The sequence below is a fragment of the Mizuhopecten yessoensis genome, unplaced genomic scaffold (assembly GCF_002113885.1).
Source record: "Mizuhopecten yessoensis strain PY_sf001 unplaced genomic scaffold, ASM211388v2 scaffold3667, whole genome shotgun sequence".
In the NCBI taxonomy this organism is placed as follows: Eukaryota; Metazoa; Mollusca; class Bivalvia; order Pectinida; family Pectinidae; genus Mizuhopecten; species Mizuhopecten yessoensis.
This window is the reverse complement of record NW_018405159.1, coordinates 117,326-130,525: the sequence shown is the minus strand read 5'-3', so window position 1 is coordinate 130,525 and position 13,200 is coordinate 117,326. Positions and strand designations below refer to the sequence as shown.

Genomic DNA, 13,200 nt, shown 5'->3' with positions numbered 1-13,200 from the left:
CAAACATTTATATATTAATTGTTCTTAAAACAATGAGGGGTCTAAGAATCTTCGGTAATTATTTAGCCATTATTGTAATGGGGACATATGTGTAAACTCCAGACGTGTTTGTTAGTGGGGTTTAACGTCCTCGCAACAGCGGGGGTCATTTGGAGACGAGACGTCAACATGTAAATTCCCAATATAGACTGGCTGATGAGCAAATATCCCGAGAATAGAACCTTTATGTTGGTTGTATATGATATGCTATGATATCGGAGAAGAGTATCATTATGTATTTACACAGTCAGTGAAATTTATTCCAAATGAATTACTATCGTTTTAGCTTCAGTCTTCAATAAAAATAAACTCGTCAATGTATAAATCTAAATATGTGTTGAAGTTTATTGCCTATGTATATTATTTGCAACATTGACTTAACGTTTTATAATAAAAGTACCAGTCAGCCATGTCTGCGATATATATTGTACATTTAGGTACATGTGCTTGTAAAATGCAATCTAAGATGTGTATAAGGATAGGAGCGGTATAAATCATCGCTCCTTCTATTTTACCGTGTGTGGTAGATTGTAGAACTTACCAACAAAATTACCTTTATTCGTAGGAGGCGACTAATGTGTGACCTCCCTGCAGAATTGGGGATTATGCTTTGTTGTCCTCTATTTGGGGACACAAAAGCGACCAAAATAAATCTACTGCGCCCATTGCAATATTTTCGTTTTTTTATCTTTCTAACTACTTTTTACCTTTTATTTCCTAGCGCCTTGCTTGGCAACACATAATTTTTGGCTTGATCGTTGAGCGTTCGCCCAGGTGAAGAAGGCAATGGGTTCTGTCCCCAGGCCGGAAAAAAATGGTACACGTAGTTATTATTCCCTGCTTAACGTTCAGCAATAAGCAGAATGACAACAGATGGTTCACCCGTTGTCAGTATAATGTGACCGGGCGGAAGGCTGTGCTTGGTGCCTTCGGTGAGATAGCACTATAAAGTCGGCATCAGATCATAAGGAGGCAGGCACACCAACATACCATGTCTCCTGCATACACACACGCAAGCACGCATACACTAGTACTACACACATGGAGGCACGTCCTTAAATGACCTTAGCTGTTAATAGGACGTTAAACAAAATTAAACCAAACCAAACCAATATCCGGATATTGGTATGCTTTGCTAATTATCAGGTATTTATTAGAGGTCAGATCTTTTGGAAATAAAACAGAACAAAATAGCTTCACACGTGCACGGACGAAATCCCGAAACAGGAAAGGCAGAGGTTTGAACCAGGTGTTATGGAAGGGTAAGCGTTTTGGTTATCGTCCTGTTGTTTACCGTTAAATACAGAAAAAGCATGTTGCTAGCAATCTATCACGTAGTAGATAAGTCTTTAATTTGATCTAAATATTCATACCTGTATTTTTTATGGTAAAGTAAAAAAAAAAACAATTCGATGTGTATTTGTTCTGTATTAAACGTTTAATTGGTATATAACATCATAAAAATAACAATGACGATAGGACTTTTTATACAATCTCCATAGTTACATAACGGTATGATATCAACGACAAACAGCGATAACTTAATAACACACAAATATTTTTCACCACAAAGATTACAACAATTAGACCAGATACTTTCCGTTTCTTAGCATGAAATCAATCGGACACCGTCGGCACTCTCCGTAAACAAGAAAATACTCGTTTACGGAAAATGCCGACGTTTCCCGATTGAGCAAAAAATAATGAAATTAATTAATCGTAAAATTTTCTGTGAATGTTTGCTTATATTACAGAATTGGAAAATAAAATAGATCAAATAAATAAATAAACTATTTACATATCCTGTGTATATTTTTTATATATACTGTGATCACAAACGTTAGCAGTTTTTTTGTCATTATCCACTCGTGATGCCAAGATATGACATCATAATAGCAATGACGTCATAATTAACATGATTGAACCATGAATACAAGTAACGCATTCTAACTCCTCCCGGGAACGAAACTATTTATAAAGGTCACCAACGACGACAATCCATGTGTATTTTAAACATTATTAAAGTATTTTTTCTACGAAAACATCCCGTGAGGAGTTATGCGCTCACCTGTTTAATTAACGTGCTTTTACCTTCTGTTGAGGTTTATTTTTTTCCATGATGATAGGTCGTGAAGAAAGATTGAATCTCAACAAAGAAAGCTAAAACATACACGTTTTTAGTTACGAGACTGAATTTCAAATGACTCTTAATGATTAACCCCGAGAAATTGAATACGCTTCAGGAAAACACGATTTATTTCCATTGTTTAAATGTTGGAGTTCTATTTTGATAGACGAGCTTCTCTTCTAGCCAATTGAACGCCAAAAAACAAAGATTAAACTAGAAACAAATACAGTATCGGTCTCCGGGATATTGGTAGCAATAAGAAGACATCGTCGCATTTGATTAGAAATTCTGCATATCGATGTTATTTCAGGTTGTCCTTTCCAAATAACAGTTCTAGAATATAGCCTAAGAAAGTCTGGATACGTCCCCAGGGTGCGACTGTATCACATCAATGCATGGCGTTATAACATCCGGGCACTATACAACTGGCCAAACGACGAATCAAAACGTATTTATATAGATCATTTGATTTTGACGTCACGATATAAAAACGCATTTTATTGTGACATAATGAGAAATTAAGCTGGCTATGATATCGTTACAATAGAAGTGACGTCATTGAAATCAGTACTCTGGCGTCTCCATCCTTTCTTGCTTTCTGGTGCGTGACGTTTGCGGATATGGCGTCTCATCATCCTCGTCATCCTCCTCCTCACTGCTGGGTTCACCGTTCTGCTCCCTCTCCACACCGTCGTCTTTCAGATCGCTCCCACGTGACCGGTCAAACTCGTCTTCCTCGTCCTCGAACCTAGTGTGTCCGTTCGGTCGTCCATGTTCTGGCTGCTGCTTCTGTTGCTGAAAGTTCTTGTTAGGTTTCCGCTGTTCGTCCTCCTCGTATCGCGGCGATGACTTGTTCGGCTTTCTCGGCTGCGGTTGATCTTGCTGCCTTGATGTTCTTGCTGGCTTCTTGCTTTCATCTCCCCCGTACCTCGATTGATTAGAGTACTCGTTATCCTCCTCGTAGCGAGACGTCTTGTTTCCCTTGGTCGGCTGTCGGCGTGGCTCAGCTTCGTATATTGGTGTCTTGTTCGCTTTCTTTGGTTCCTTTCCCGCTCTACCGCGTGGAGGACTGACGTTTTCTTTCTGATTCAAGTCGGTGGATGGCTCGTTCCGTCGTTTTAGAGGCGTTATTTTGTTTACGGGTGGTCCCTTCTTACTTTTTCTTACAGGTTCCGATTCTGGTTCTTGTTCCGAAAAGCTTTCTTCGTTAGTATCAGTTACTCCAAGCTCTTCCGGATATCTCTCCTTCCCGCACACGAACAAACAGTCGTTAACCTTGACCTCTCTGTTGAGCTGTGAGAAGCTGTAAATCTGAAACACATGGAAAGCAATTCGCTATTAGAAGTCAATCAACAGTCACAAAATAACAATTCACAAAGTAGATATCATAGCACACCGTAGCTATGATGTCACATGGTAGATACGATGACAGTAATGTCATCAGGCAGATATGTGACATTAAAAAACAACAACATATAACGTGTCCATGCAATTTCAGCTATACTTTAATCCTGATTTCGTGTAGCGTGATATATAGCCATACTAGTAAACTCGGACTCTAACGCGCACCAAGAAATATGTTCGTTGCCAGCTGCGTTCATACTACCGTATACGCCGTCAAAAAGAAGGTCAGTCCTTTAGTGTTTGGTCAAGATGAATAGCATACACAGATAACCTATGTCGTTATGTCAAGATACAAGTTACAAGATGCAAGAATTTTTACCTAAAGTCGCAGATTTCAAACAGTCAACATTAGCACTGTAGCGCTATTCTTGCGACAAAATGTCGGTAAAGACTTTAGAAGAACTACAAAACGAACCTGTTGATAGGGTTTTCTGGAGGAGAAGATGCCGGTTGCTGGCGGGTACTTAAGCTGGAGCATGGTCCCCATATCTTCGAGGATCCGTTCGAACGGCTGTGTTGTGTTAGGATTCAGGATCATTTTCTCCTTGCTGTAGCGGTCCGTGTTACTGATAATGGTGAAGGTGACTTGCTTGTTGGTTGCCGTGGAGTTTGAAGTCCTGGAGTCGTTGAACTGCGCACGCTCGTGAGTGGCTCGGCCCTGCTCACGTGACGACCTGTGACTGTTGGTAGTGAGGCTCTTGGTGGGACTGATTGGCTGGTCCATCAACAAGTTATACATTATCACATCTTTCTTGAAACGCTGGGAACTCGACACGATGCAGATGTCACCTCGCTCCAGCTCCTTGACAGACTTCACTTCTTTCTTGGTTTTGAGATTGAAAATGTGTCGGACCCCCATTTTGGTGTCGATTTTCTTGTTGAGATATTCACACAGACTTTCTATCGACTTGAACTGGCGGTCGTTGATGGAGACGGTCACGCCCCTGTGTAGACGGTCGTCATCTTTAAAGAACTTGACGAGATTGGCGCGTCCTTTCATCTCGCGGTCTTGTAGTGTTGGCGGGTCCCCCTCATACCTCTCGTAGCGCGCGCTGGCGTAGGGTTGTGGCTGGGAACGGCGCACGGGAGCCTGTTTGGTGTTCGATTGATTTCGAATCGTAGGCTGTTGGATGTAACCATCACTGTCACTGCCGGGCGATTCCTAGGGAAACAGAAAAAAAGTAACTTAGGGAACATGACACCATAGCGTCACTAAAAACAAAACTTTAAAGTCTCACTAAATAGTCGAAACGTACACCATTACTCAACTGACTTTAGTCCTGCATCCTTTAAAGTTGGTCTAGTTCATTTCGTTCCCTAAATAGACAGCATGCTTTTGGCCCTATATCATGAGTCTATGACTCTTGGTTATTCATAAGAAATCGTTTTAACATGTTTTAACACATTTGACCCTCGTTGCCTTTTAAGTGGGTTTAACTCATTCATGGAAGCAAGCTTGATAGCCTTCATTCAAACATGAGACTTGATAAATATCGCTACCCGATGTATACCTCTTGGTTATTCAGAAGAATTAGCTTGAAGGTCTTAACACATTTGACCCATGAAGCCTTGAAAGTAGATCGAGGTCATTCTTTTAAATAAACTTCTTTACAAGCATGCTACTGGCTTCATTCGGAAAATTATTTACAATATGTATTAACGTGTTTGACCCTGTGACATTGAAAAGGGGCAAAGTTAGTTCATTTGGACAAATTTGAAAGTTTTTTTTATCACTGCATTCTTCCAGACAAAGACTATTATCCTGTGCCCCTTGGATTAATCGCACTGTATATTTTTGTTTACTAAATAATACATTTGACCTTGTGGTGTATATATACCGTGTATCTCTTTTTGTTGTAACGCATCAAGAAACGAATGGTAATAAAGCTTTAGAATACTGAATAATAGCAAAAACATATCTTAAACTGATCAAGAAATACGGTCAATGAATTATAGATCACTCTATAGGCTTGATTCATTCAAATCAATTTTCAGTGCCACTGTGTACGCGCATAGATTAGATTTTATTGAATTATTCTTTTAACAGTTAAGAACGATCAGGATCGCCATCGAGAATTTATCGGTTGATCGCAAAAATATACTGTTCCCCTGAAACCGATGTAAACCACGTTTCCGGTAATACGATTTCAAGTATTCACTTGACGTGACTGAATTCCAAACCGTATTTGGAACATTTTTTTTGGACATTTTCTTGACGTTTTCACGTGTATGAAATTCAAGCCATAAATGTTGAAGCAACTTTTCATGTTTAATACAATGTCATAGATTTCCGTGTTTTATGTGTACTCTCTCTAAGCTGCAACAGGGTCAGCGGATTTTTTGTGTCTAGAAACCCATCATACAAGGAAACGAAAACGTTAATGTTTATCTTGAGAAACTGAAATTTTAAACATTTTCATATGATATTTTTAACGGTAACATGATAACATTTAGATTAAGATTGTTGGATTTGAAGTTTTCATGATACTTCAGAATCAGTTTTGAACTCTTTATTTTTTTCCCTCTAGGAAATAGATTCTTTGAGTTATCTGTTTACTTATTTATAATGTAGCGGAACTGGACTGGGTTGCTTGCTGACGATGAGTTGACGTTAACGCCTGTCTAGAGTTCGGAGGTCCCGGGTCCGAATCCCAGTCTGGCTGTGCATTTTTCTTCTCCTGTTACAAGTATATTGTTCACATAACTTATCGAACAATAAATAAATTACCATGTAAATAACTGTGACGGTAGCAGCCGTTATACCTGAATTGTTACAAACAGGTAAGGATACTGCGGAGAATAGTACACACAATTACGTGTCGAAATATTTGAGTGTCGCTAGGAGACCAGATTTTAATACGATCGTATGAATAAGTGATGGCTGGATATGTCCAGGTAGACACGCAGGTAAATATACAGGTGGGCGATCGATGGTATTGTGTTGATTAATACACAGACAATCGTACCTGGCTCATCACCTGGCAGACTCACCTGTTGGTCAGTATTAGCGGTATCGATCCCCTGTGCAGTGGCGATCGAGTTGCGCTGATTGGAATTGTGTTGTAAACAATACACACGTGTATCTTTAACGCTGTGTACCTGTACGCGAGGATGCTGAGAGTCATGTGAGCTTATCTGATGGTGCGACGTGCGTATCAACATTTATTAAAACTATTTCTATAAGACCATGAGACTTAAAGTCATTATATTTGTCCTGAAGCTGGGGTGAAGGGTCAAATTTCTATGAACGATTGACCTTCACCTACTATGGTAAAAGAATCAAATGTGTTGAATGCATCAGTGGGTGGTTTTCTGAAGAAATTAGGGTATAAAGCAACGATAATTATATATGTACGAGTTCCTTAGGTTATCAGAATAACTTTAACAGTGCAAAAAGTTCTGATGACTTCTTCTGTAAAACTATAAACCCTATAGTCATTATATGTGTCTTGTTGCTTGCTGGGATATCTGTCATTAAAATGGAATGTTTGTTGATATTTTACTTAGTTTTTCCATCAACTTTGAAAAGTGAGTTGCGTAAAAGGTTCAAAGTTTTAGCAAATTGTGAATGTTTTGTTGCATCAGCATAAACTGATTATGAAACAAATGAAAGAGACTTTGAGACTGGACACGGAATATATCCCAAATATTTTCACTAGCTTCTAATATTCCAATTGAAATTGCCCTCACCAATTTAAACTAAATTACTTTTATTTTGTTATTTACTTTTTTATTTAATTGATGGACAACATTATTCTGAATCTTGTTTAATTTTAATGACAAAGAAAACGTCATTAATTCTAGTTTTCACTTTGTTTTATTAACCCGATCTAATAGGTATTGACCCTGGTAAGTATTACCTGTGTTTCGGAATGACCAATGTCCGCACGAAATATACTGACCTCCTAACCAATATGATTTACAACGTCTTACGCAGAGAATTAACAAGTACTTGAGAACATGATGTCACTGAATTAAACATCACCTCTGGGAGAAGTTAAATTATGTGTTGGCGTTTGGCGCGGTTTTCTGTAACGTCGACAACAATGGGAAGGCCATTCATGTTTAATATTGAATTGTACACGTGTTTCTTTCACAACATTATAACTGGTCCTTCATTTATTTTGTAAACTGTATACACATATAATTCGTTTTTTTGACCTGAACGTTTAAAGAATCGAAAGGATGTTGTCGTTACCCAGTTTATTTCGGGAAACTCCGGGTACCGAGTTATGACTATTATTAGAATTATGTAAACATGGAATGTTCCGCGATCATACGACATAGCTAGTCATAAAAGAAGACGTCACCATTCAAAACAAATTTAAAACACACAAAAAAATGTCGTAACTAGATCTTCTTGTAACAATGTACAGCCAAACCGGGACTCGAACCCTGGACTCTCCGAACTCTACGATCGACTCAGTACGTCTAGCACTGCTACACATTCTAGATCGCAGATACCTGATAATCTGTTACAGTGAAGCTATGTTTGGACCTTAACTGGTGTGTTCAGAGTATTATTAAACGTTTTAGGAATTCAAATCGATTCTCGGTTAAATGTCAACTTCAATTATGGTATATACCATAACCTTCTTAAATGCATGGAATATACGTCACTTATTAATTTGCTTTATATATGTGATAGTAGCTTGGTGACTGCTAATATATCCGAAGGCCAATTACTACTGTCTCCCGTTAGACGCCTTGTACGATCGTACGTTTACAAGTTCAAGTCAAGTTCAAGTTCTTTTACAGTTTCATTACCCACACTCTCGCTCTCACAGAGTACTATAACACGGGGGCTTGTGGAGCAGTACTATAACACGGGGGAACGTGGAGCAGTACTATAACACGGGGGCTTGTGGAGCAGTACTATAACACAAAGAATTGTAGAGCATACTATAACACATTGAATTGTGGAGCATACTATAGGACAGGGGCTTGTAGAGCAGTAATATAGCACAGGGATTGTGGAGCAGTACTATAGCACAGGGGCTTGTAGAGCAGTAATATAGCACAGGGAGTTGTGGAGCAGTACTAGTATAGCAGATGGGATTGTGAAGATGTACTATAGCACAGGAGATTGTGGAGCATTACTAGTATAGCAGATGGGATTGTGCAGATGTACTATATCACAGGAGATTGTGGAGCAGTCCTAGTATAGCAGATGGGATTGTGGAGATGTACTATAGCACAGTGGATTGTGGAGCAGTACTAGTATAGCAGATGGGCTTGTGGAGCAGTACTATAGCACAGGGGCTTGTAGAGCAGTAATATAGCACAGGGAGGTGTGGAGCAGTACTAGTATAGCACAGGGGATTGTGGAGCAGGACTAGTACAGCAGATGGGATTGTGGAGATGTACTATATCACAGGGGATTGTGGAGTAGTACTTTAGCACATGGGATTTTGGAGCAGTACTATAGCACAGGGAGGTGTGGAGCAGTACTATAGCACAGGGGCTTGTAGAGCAGTAATATAGCACAGGGATTGTGGAGCAGTACTATAGCACGGGGGCTTGTAGAGCAGTAATATAGCACAGGGATTGTGGAGCAGTACTATAGCACGGGGGCTTGTAGAGCAGTAATATAGCACAGGGATTGTGGAGCAGTACTATAGCACGGGGGCTTGTAGAGCAGTAATATAGCACAGGGATTGTGGAGCAGTACTATAGCACGGGGGCTTGTAGAGCAGTAATATAGCACAGGGAGGTGTGGAGCAGTACTATAGCACAGGGATTTGTGGAGCAGTACTATAGCACAGGGATTTGTGGAGCAGTACTATAGCACAGGAGATTGTGGAGCAGTACTAGTATAGCAGCTGGGATTGTGGAGATGTACTATATCACAGGAGATTGTGGAGCAGTACTAGTATAGCAGATGGGCTTGTGGAGCAGTACTATAGCACAGGAGATTGTGGAGCAGTGCTAGTATAGCAGATGGGATTGTGGAGCAGTACTATAGCACGGGGGCTTGTAGAGCAGTAATATAGCACAGGGAGGTGTGGAGCAGTACTAGTATAGCACATAGGATTGTCGAGCAGTACTATAGCACAGGGGATTGTCGAGCAGTACTATAGCACAGGGATTTGTATAGCAGTACTATAGCACAGGGAGTTGAGGAGCAGCACCAACCATAGGACCCTAACCCCTTTAAAGAGCAATTTCATTGCAATGTCATAGTCTGGACACTATAGCAGGACACTCCCTCCGGCCACATCATACTGACAACGGACTTACCGTCAAAGAGGACAAAAGCGACGTATATGACCAATTAGGACATCAGGAAACACTAAGGAAACCAGGGGGGAAATGAGAGAGCATTTTAACCAAATTTGAGATAAATATATATAACTATGTGTTACACATCAAGACAACACCCCTTCTTTTAGAAATGTTTATGATTTTGTCTTGGCTATATTTGACATTTTGAGGGTGAGTGTTTAGTTTTAGACGTTGACTCTCTAGAGAGAAACGGTAGAGGTTAGCATCGTACCCGTCACCGAAACAATTACCTCTCTGATCCACTTTCATCAACATTCCTTAACTTAAGGAAATTCCAAAACTTAAGATTTTTCAATAAGAGATATTGCTGAAGCTAAGGTGTTCAGGGTAATTTCACATTGAACACCTTAGTTTAGGTCCAACTATAGCTGTAACAAGTTCTCAGGTCCCTGTGCGCCCGGGCATGATTTAGATGGGTTACAAGAAAGATAGCTTGAGCACGGAATCCATGCTTGAGCATGAGAACGGTTTCATGAATACGGGACCAGGTCATCTTTGACCCTGTTATTTACATCAGTGATACTGACCAGAGAGAGAGCTGAAAACCTTTGATTATGACCCTGACGCAGTTTACAGCGCATCGATCTGACATTTCAAAGAATGTCCAAATGAAGTATTGTTGTTAAATCTATCATACTATACATATTTTAGTGTGCCGTTGTTTCTCATTTATAACGACAAGAAAAATCGTGACTTGAAAAACTGACCGTTGACGGAAACTCATCTTGAATTATTAGCGAGAAATTATTTTTAGGTGCTTTGCGTATTTTTTTATGTTTTCTCTTTTCTGCGCCTTGTTTTGTAGGAAGAAAAGTGCACACTTACTGCTATGACTTAAAGGACATACTTATTGCTATAACGGAAAAAAAATCATTATTGGTATAACAAAAAAACCCATATTTATTGGTATACCTAAACGTGCATACTGATTGCTACAAAGAAAAGTACAAAGGCAGGGAGAGGGGTTGTGTATTTTCTTACAATATAAATGTTTTTCATGATTTGCCGAAGAAAAACCTGTTTTATTTATAAACGGGAAGTGGTACGCAATCTAAGTTTTCATAAACCTTTGATCCTCGTACGATGAACGAATTGAGATCCGGTGATGTACTTAATAATAATAATAATTCGAGGTTCTTATATACCGCTTTATCACAACCTAGTTCGTAGGTCGTCTCAAAGCGGTTCACATATTATTATCCGTGGTTATAGGGCCTTTACAACCAGCCAATATCTTCTCAACTCCCTGGTGGGGGAAAAAACAGCCGGTGCTGCCATTTTGGCGCTCACAGCTAGCATTCAACAATTCTAGCACTGCCCAACCTTGTACTCATTTACAGCTGAGTAGACTGGTACAAGCGAAGTAAAGTATCTTGCTAAAGATACAACACAGTGCCGTGCCGTTACTTGAACCCGTAACCCTTCGGTCACGAGCCCGGCGTCCTACCATTAGACTACCGTGCCTCCTTACGGCTAACAATATGGTTATGTCCAAGTAGTATTGGTCAAAAGGGACAAAAGAAAGTGTCTAGAAGGATAAAGATTGAAAATATACTTTATTTGGAAGTGTATCTTGACATTGATAGATATTTATGTTTCAGAATTTTGTCTTGATGTAGTTTTTTTTGATAAAACGATGAAGAGATGCACTAATTATAACTTAAAGGAACCGGCCACCATTACAATATTTAAAACGAGTACAGTACGATATGTAGACTCGACCCAATGATTCATTGTATATATATTTTATATAGTCATTCTAAAAAGTAAAACCTCGATTTAATGCCCTTTTCTCCACTTGCCACCTTGCCTACCGCCAACATATTTGAGAGGTCCATTTTCTCCTTTTCCTTTACACATTTCCCTCAATTTATCACCAAATGCCTTTAGAACGTCAACATGAGGTGACAGTATAACGAGGTTTACTCTTTGAAGTGAAATTAAAACAATTTGATAATGGATATTGACTAACATTAATATATGTACATATACGGATTCCTTAGAGGAAAACACGATTTTCAGTTTAATCGACTACATTGAAATTCAATATTACCAATCACTTATTAGTCTCTTTGATTCAAGGTGGGTGGGGGTCGCTTAGCATAAGGGCAGACATATACTCATTTGATGTAATATTACGCGCCTTCTGAACGGTTATTTCAACAGACTGGAAATCCCAACTTTAATAGGAGGACATTATCAATTATCTAATGGAAATTCTCCGGATTACTTAAATGTTTCGATAGATGTTCAGACAGACATGTGGACTGTGGATATACGGACGGACTTTATACATGTAGAGACAGACATCAAGTTCGACAAACGGACGGACACTTATCATGAAATGCCGACCCTAAACCATTTATTTGGTCTCTGAAAAGGTAAAAAAGAAGAAGATATTTTTATCAGGTTTTACTTTTAAATAGCTTTATCATCTATTATTGACTTTATATTGTTGAATAATTGGTTATAACCAGCTATTATTGACATAATTAACGACAAAATGTCAATCATCGCATTGTTTAATACTAGTCTATGTATATGAAACAATCCTAACTACCTACATTTGTTTTCTTGGAGATGAAACCCTAAAATCCAACCCAATTCCTATACAGACAATCAAATCGCATTATGTTATATCACTATAAAGTATACTAAATTACAATTCATTTGGGTGGGGCTGGCATTTAGGGAGGGGTACACGGTAGGGGCGAGGATAGGGTATGGGGGATCGCATGCATGTATATCAACACTTACGGGTCTGTGCTGGTAGCCGTTACGTTGCTCTCCTTTCATCCTGTTTTCTGTCTTATCGTCCGTGCTGGGCGATTTCTGTCCGAGAACGTACTGCTGTTCACTCACGACGTCAGACATGTATATAAGTGGTCAGTGTATAGGTACTCTGCTGCACTGGTCACTCGCTGGCTTGGTATGAATTTATAATGAGTATCTACGTACAGCTCATTATAGGTAATGTACAGGTGGGCAAGCTTTAAGAACCACGGGTTAATAATTCACGACTGCTGCTGTGTTTGGCTACACCACACAGGTATCATTAAGTGTGTAACCAGGTAACCGGGTAAGTCAGCCACAGGTGTGTGTGTGTGCACAGGTGAGCAAACTTGTTTTACGCCTACAAATATGTCCAGACCACAAGTATCCTTGGGCCATCTTTACGGAAGCACGAAAACACGCTAATTATCAGGTACAATGTTCGCTAGATTTAATTGGCTAGAAACGAAGATATCTCAATTATTATAGGTATATCCAGGCACGTTATCTACTAATTGGAGAAGACGTTCTAAGGTTTACATGCAAAGTGTTAACAGTTCAGATATGTGATG

The 13,200-nt window shown here is 39.4% G+C and overlaps 1 protein-coding gene across 1 annotated transcript; it reads right to left on the bottom strand.

Annotated features, from left to right (window-relative positions):
* Positions 1-1,463: 1,463 nt before the first annotated feature.
* LOC110447909 (echinoderm microtubule-associated protein-like CG42247) lies at positions 1,464-12,886 on the bottom strand. Its single transcript, XM_021493894.1, has 3 exons — positions 12,614-12,886; positions 3,987-4,733; positions 1,464-3,478 (listed from the first exon to the last, which is right to left on the bottom strand). The coding sequence occupies exons 1-3, from the start codon at positions 12,728-12,730 to the stop codon at positions 2,732-2,734; spliced, it is 1,611 nt and encodes a 536-aa protein (XP_021349569.1). The 5' UTR covers positions 12,731-12,886; the 3' UTR covers positions 1,464-2,731.
* Positions 12,887-13,200: the final 314 nt, after the last annotated feature.